Genomic DNA, 7,067 nt, shown 5'->3' with positions numbered 1-7,067 from the left:
CCGCCGCCGGACCAACGCGCCGCCCTGCCCTCCTCTCCTTCTTCCCTCCCTTCCTCTGGTTCTATTTCTCACATCCCTCTCTCTCTCCCCCCCTTCACAGGAAGCGGAAGCCATGGTCGTTGGATCTCCATGCTGGACCGCAACCCCACGCCGGCCGGCCACCGGAGCGCCGCCTCCGGAGCAACGCGGGTTGCCGCGCTGGACCGCAAGCGGATGCACTGATTGTGCTCGACGGAGATGGGCCCTGTGTGTGTGCCCCTGCAGCCTGGACGAAACTCCGGCGACGCCACGAGCTCCCGAGCCCCAACCCGGGTGTAGGAGCGTACGGGAGCGCCGTCGTGGATCCTGCGCGTCCTAGGTCCGCCGAGGCCACGGGCTCCCAAGTCGGGCATAGGTGCGTACTGGAGCAACGCCCGCCTGGGCGAGGTCCTCCTGCTTCTGGAGGAGGCGAACAAGCCGAGCCAAGCCATGAGGCGCCCATGGCCAACATAGTGTATCCTTCAATTGAACTATCTGATGTTTTTTCTATGTATCTGTGTCATTGACCCATTGTCTAGAGTGTGATTTCACACGTTTGATTTCAGCCAATCATCTATGAAGTGCGACCTTTCATGCTTGAATTCTACAATATCCACTGATGAATTTCATGCTTTTAGTGAACCTCAACAAATTCATGGAAAACGTATTTAATTTTGCTCATCTGATTCGCTTTGCTGCATTATTAGTATGCCTGCCAGACTCCAAATTCAAACCTATAGCCTATAATAAACCCCAGTTCTTTAATCAAGTTTAAACATTTCAGTTCCGTTTTTGGGCTGGAATTTATCAGTGGCCATGTAAGACTGAAAATTGCTCACCACGTGTTCCTTAATGTATATTGTGCCAATAGCTATTAAACCTTCGATATGCTGGAGGGTGATGAGGTGACATGGAGCTAAACATAGATTGAAGATTCTGTCATGGGTTCCTCAGAGAAGATAGAACAAATGCGTATGGAGATCCAGCTGTTGAAGACGCCGAGGGACAAGAACATTCAGGAGTTGTTCGCCTAATGGGTTGGTGAGAACAAGAATACAGTTAACATCATCACAGAGCCCTGCACATCTCGCATGCGAGGCAGTATGTCCCTTTTTCTTTAGCACAACTCATATGTCTCTTCCTACCAGGGAGCGTTCGTAATACTTTGCCTGATTCTATTATGGATTACCCATTTTGTTTACAAGTTGACGTACTTATTAATTTGGTGTTGTATTAAATACACCGGAGTCTGTTCTTGTGCAAAGGAAATTTGATTGGGATTGGCCGCACATCTTAAATGCATCTAGAAAATTAACCACAGATAGATTTCACTCTTATCGCTCTTCTATTCAATACATTTTGATTGCTGAAATTTGAAACAATGACCAGGTTCTGTAGGAAGCACAAGAAAGTGGGTATGAAAGCTATGAGATGATGGCCAATACAGATATTGACAGGGCTGGAATATCATTAGAGTCCGGCGCCAACGAATATACATAGCGACTTAAAGTGTGACAATATATTCATAAATAGTCCTGATGGAACAGTGAAGATCGGCGACTATATGGTCTGGCGACATTATTGCATCAATGGAAAAAGCAAAGTGTCAAAGGTGTGTGACATTGTGTTTTTCTGACAGCTACGGATCTGTGAAAATATACCTATTCTATTTACTGTGGATATACTCTCAGGTTACTTTGTTTAAAAATTTATTCTGGTCGTGTACTAACAACCATTGTGTTAAAATGCAGGCGCATTAGACTTTACAGCACCAGAACGCTTCACTGGCAATACAATGAGTTGCTTGGGTATTCCAATCCCCTTGCTGAACCCTGTGCTATTCGCAGCCTCTTCTGTCAATCCAGCAGCACACCGCTGCTCTTCGCATCCTCCCTGCATCACTGCAACTGGGCCGTGCTCACATCGTCTGCGGTCACATGCGCAATCTTTGCGCTCGACGCTGCCTCCACCGAGATTCATTGCAAGGTCTGTTCATAGCCACGGTTCTTGCTCCATACCATTGTTGATGCTCCTGTTAATGGATAAGTGTCCAACAAAATTACCTGCAGGGTGCCTGAAACGCCCACTGCTGGGTACATGCATACAACAATTATGCCATGTCTTCCCTATTCGATCGGTCGCACAGGTATGTTTCTTTTCCTTCTTTGTTTAGTTTTAAAGAAAAGATTAATTTCTGAACTCACCATATTTTTATACTATATATAAGCATGGATGACTAGAATAGTTGATTGTCAGTTCACTTATATTTCTACTATGGAAAGGAGCATCAGTTTTACGCATGCTTCCCGGGTCCTTGGTGAGAGGCCTCTGTGATGTTATTCTTTTAGGTAAGCTTTACTCAGGTTGCTACTCATGTCACAGTGTCTGTAATTTAGCCAGAGTCAGGTTCAGAGTTATTGACTGAATTTTTCGGGCACAACCATCAAGCAACCTCAGTAAAGCTTACCTAAGCCAATGATTTTGTTCTTTTAGCTAGAGCCAGGTTCAGAGCTGTTCACTCTGGATTTTTTGGGCACAACCATCAAGCAAGCTAGCACGTATTGTTTAACTGAAGCAAAGGGCAGCTAAGCTATGAATGCTTCATTCTTTGTTCTACACAAATGCAGCTACTATTTGTATTTGATCTGAGCAAAGGTGCAACCAATTGAAGTTATTTTGAAGAACCTGCACCTGAGTATATATGTTCTGATTTTATAGCCTGCAGAGTCTGTAGAGTAAAGTTTGTACATTTTGTGAATCGCTTTGTTCCGGTTTCCCTTGGTGTATAGTCTATACTGTATCAGGTTATTTACTATGTGCAGATTTGTTTGTGCCATTGCCGATCATGTACTTCTTTCTGTGCTTGGAAGCATAGTCTCATCGTATCCCCTAGATCTGTATAAGTATATTTAGCTCACATACACTTGGCATTTGTTCTTCAAAAGGCGATGTCCTCGATGCTGGACTCCTGGTAACAATTTATTACATGTTATTTCTTTTTTTGGTGAGTCTTTTCTTGAGATTTAGGATTATGGAGTTAACGGGTGTTACTTTTGACCTGCTAATACAGCTGCGTTAAACTTTTTGCTCTTCGAAAGCAACTATGTAAGTCTGACGCTAACATAATGTTTACTGCTAGAATACTTTAGTAGGTATAACTTAGAGTCAGGAACACAAGTAGAATTTCATAGAAATCTGTCTAGCTCCTGTAGATGAAAGACTTCCTGCAAGTGAGCTCTTGAATAACTCTTACCTCCAGGAAGATGAGGTCTATTCCAGCGCCTTCAATTTCAGTCTCTCTGGTCTCAAGTGTGACTGAAGATGGGTGGCAATCTGCAAGTTTCTTGCTTTGGAAGGGTGAATTCTTACTGAAAAACCATATGTTTCTTACCGACCATATTAATTTATTGCTAAGGTTTCCTCATACCACTGGTAAATATAGCACTGAAGAAACTTTTAAATCAAACTTTACTTCAGTCTTTAATGACACTATGAATTATTTCAGGCTGTTTAAAGAATGCTGAGTTGTCAAGCGAGGTGCTGCAGTGGTTGGCGTTGCCGAGCATGGGACGACGTCTCTAGGATCCTGCCTGAGGCAAGCCTCTCCGGCCTCCTCGGATGCCCTCTAGGAACTGGCACTGCGTATGATGGTCTCCTCACCTAGCACCTAGGTTGACCTAGCCACCGCCATCGAAGCGGAGAGTTGGCAATATATGTATGATTGTTGGACGTGTCAGTCCTGCCATTGACATGTTCAAAACTATGAATTGGGTGATTACAAATATGCTTTAATCAATGAAATGAAAGGATGTTTTGTTACATCTTGTTGTGTAGATATAGGGCTTGAATTATTTTCGGTCGCATCATCTTGGCCCTATAATAAAAAAGCGAGTGTGGGAGTGCGCGACCAGTTGCTACCAGTATCAAGGTGCACTTGATGTGTAGTTATCAGTCAATGAGAACCATAGAAAAATGAAGGCACGGACTCTAGGAGTATATATCCGCTCCCCGAAAAAGGGTGTGCTATATATTGAATGGTTCAATATAGGTCAGTGAGTTTGAGGAGTTTGAGGCAGCAAAAAGCTTTAGAGCTAAAATTAATAGGAAAGGGTATTTGTTTCTTAAGATGTTTTTTTGATAAATGTAAAAAAAATTGAATTAGTTAGTTAGTAATAAGAGAGAAAAGGAGACCATGACTTGATTGTCTATTTATCCTTGCTCCATATTCGAAGTTTCTGCCGGCTGCTGTCGTCAACCTACCCTTGCATGCCATCTACTTCCAATTCACTTCTGCGAGAGGTGCATGCCCGGCCGTCGACATTGATGCATCCTCTCACTCAACATCATGTCTCCGCAGGATGGAGCTTAGATCGGTGAACTGCACAATGGTCAACAAAGAGGCAAAAAGTAGATGATTTTGACACTTTCGATGGTGCATGCGGAGGTATTTTTCACCTTTTGCCTATAGCAACACACGGGTCTTCTGCTAGATGAGACTGGAGCGAAGCCCACAGTCATTATAAATTTTCATAATTACAAGTCGGTGTAGGAAAGGGCTCATGAAAGCCGCGTGCTAGAGTGTGATGACCAATCCCCGGTTCGGCCGTTGGCACCCATCAACAATGCACAACGGATCAGACTTTGAGTGACCCTCCACAACCCAGGTCCTTGATCCCGCTCACGGTAGTGAAGCACTGCGATGGCCGCCAATGACACCCTACTCAGGGTGCTACCTTCCTCGATGGCCTCCATGTTATCACTGTAGCGGGATGCGTGAGACCAAGTGTAGGGAATAGCTTGCGGAGAGCGATCCTCATGTCCAGCTCGACAAGATTAGTTTTTAATGTTTTAAACATTCCATTGTGATTGCACGTTAATGACATGTGTGTCATGCAATGGCTGGGATTGACGAAGTCCAGACATGTTGTGATTAGAGGACACTGCAGTAATCGCCGGTGGTGAGAGACTAAGATAAGTGGTGACACGGTGTCGGTGAGGGACTAAGACAAGTGGTGACACGGGTGGGACACCGTGTTGAAATAGAAGACGTTGAATTGTGGGGGTTTTGAGCCGTATTTATCGGGTCCATTGCAACGCACGGGCATGTTTACTACTCCCTCCGTTCCTAAATACTTGTCTTTCTAGACATTTCAACAAGTGACTACATACGAAGCAAAATGAGTGAATCTACACTCTAAAATATGTCTACATACATCCGTATGTAGTAGTCATTTGAAATGTCTAGAAACACAAATATTTAGAAACGGAGGGAGTAGTATAGAAAAAGGGAGATAAAGGAAGACCTACCCAGTCCCCCGCCGTCACCCATCACCACCACTCCACCACTCCTTTCTTTCGAAGCTTACTGCACCACTCCTTTTTGCTTTGCTCCGGGACAGATCGAGCGAGATCCAGGATGAACTCCCGGCCAGCGACCATGGCGGAGGCCGCACCGCCTCCTCTCCTCGGCGGCCTCCCTGACGAGATCGCCATCTGGGAGATCCTCGTCCGCCTGCCCCCCAAAGACCTCCTCCGCTGCCGTGCCGTCTGCCGTGCCTGGCGCTGCACCACCTCCACCCGCGACTTCCTCCTCACCCACCACGCCCGCCAGCCCTCCCTCCCTCTCTCCTACGTCAAAAATTACGGCGGCGACCTTTTCACCCTAGACATCATCTCCTTCGACCACCAGGGATGGGCCGCCACCCCCCAGACCGTCGCGCGACTTCGCCGCCATATCTTAATTCCGAGGGTCTCCTGCGACGGCTTAATCGTCTTCTGGATAGAATGCAAAGCTGGTCAACAACTATTCATCTGCAACCCGGCGACTCGTCAGTATGGTTGCCTCCCGATGCTTTTTGGCGGTCCCCTGTCCGCCGTGGGGATGCCTTTTGGCGCTCCCCGACCCGTGGCCGTGGGGATGTACTCACACAGCCCAACCGGCGAGTACCGACTACTATTGCTGCAGAAAGCTGAAGCACCAGATGGCTCCTCCCTCGTCTACACATACGCTTTAGGCTCCAGCCAGCCGCCGTGGCACCTACACATCGAAGGCCCCAATTTGAACGAACTGGTATTCTCGCGCGGACCTTTCCTGTTCCGTGGTAGCCTGCATTGGTGCATAAGCAACATGATAATTGTGTCCGACACCGTCGCTGAGTCGTTCCGGCAGATGCGCACTCCAGTTGTTCCTAATTTATCTGATCTGTTTGAGATGGATGGAATGCTCGGCATGTCCAGTTTTGATGATTACAATGATGACGAGCTAATTGTTGATATCTGGATGATGCAGGACTACGAGCACGAGGTCTGGGCTTTTAAATACCGGGTTGAAATACCGTATGCGGAGCTCACCTTGCAGTTTGGATTGTTTTACCCGCGTGATTGTGTGGTGTTTACTTCTTGGGTTGGCGATGTGGCAGTGCTGGTCCCGTTTGGCCGCTGGTTACTTCAGCTTGACGTGGGTGGCAAGCTGGTTGCCAGTTTCGAGGACAGCGGTGGACTCATTGGTCAGCCATATCAGCTCAAGCAAACTCTTGTTCAGCATACCTTCTTTCTTACACTAGAGGGTTATGTTGTCAATGGTTCGCCTTTCATCTGAAGAGAAGATTATGTTGTGAACACGTAGCCTTTCATCCGAGGGCTGTTGACTCTGGTGGTGCTGTCGTATGTATTAACCGGGTCCACTGTGAGCCCACTACCTGCTTTGCTAATATATTAAAAATAATGATGAAGAAGCTTGGATTATGTTATAGCCGGCTTAGTTTATATCTGGAAGAGGCCCACCGGGCAGTAGTTAGGGGGCTTGACCCACAAGTTATCTTAGATTAATTATTATGCAAGTTATCTAAGTTATAAATATAGGCTGTAAGACTCTTTCGGAATCAAGCAATAAGAAGAATATTATCTCCTATTGCCTGGCTCCCTAAGGAGCCGGAAACCCTAGCCGCCAACAGCCCTAACCGCCGCCGCCCTTCTCCTAGCTCGCGACGGCGCCCTGCCGCCGGCGCGCCCGTTCCTCGCCACGCCCTCCTCCATCCTTCCCTTATCAC

General features: G+C 46.7%; 1 protein-coding gene and 1 pseudogene across 1 annotated transcript; both read left to right on the top strand.

The window, feature by feature from the left end:
* Nucleotides 1-479: 479 nt before the first annotated feature.
* Nucleotides 480-3,600, top strand: LOC119272113 (annotated as a pseudogene).
* A 1,769-nt stretch (nucleotides 3,601-5,369) lies between these two features.
* On the top strand, nucleotides 5,370-6,795 carry LOC119271430. Its single transcript, XM_037553265.1, has 2 exons — nucleotides 5,370-6,088; nucleotides 6,308-6,795. Exons 1-2 carry the CDS (start codon nucleotides 5,435-5,437, stop codon nucleotides 6,614-6,616), a joined length of 963 nt encoding a protein of 320 aa, XP_037409162.1. The 5' UTR covers nucleotides 5,370-5,434; the 3' UTR covers nucleotides 6,617-6,795.
* The last annotated feature ends 272 nt before the right edge of the window (nucleotides 6,796-7,067 follow it).

The sequence above is a fragment of the Triticum dicoccoides genome, chromosome 3A, assembly GCF_002162155.2.
Source record: "Triticum dicoccoides isolate Atlit2015 ecotype Zavitan chromosome 3A, WEW_v2.0, whole genome shotgun sequence".
NCBI lineage: Eukaryota > Viridiplantae > Streptophyta > Magnoliopsida > Poales > Poaceae > Triticum > Triticum dicoccoides.
Note: the sequence above shows the minus strand (reverse complement) of the source record. Positions and strands in the feature narration are given on the sequence as shown.

Excerpts from the sequence above, each read along its gene's own strand:
- LOC119271430 (XM_037553265.1), top strand. The coding sequence starts at position 5,435 with ATGAACTCCCGGCCAGCGACCATGGCGGAGGCCGCACCGCCTCCTCTC. Across the intron at positions 6,089-6,307 it reads GCCCCAATTTGAACGAACTG|GACTACGAGCACGAGGTCTG; the intron begins GTATTCTCGCGC and ends TGGATGATGCAG.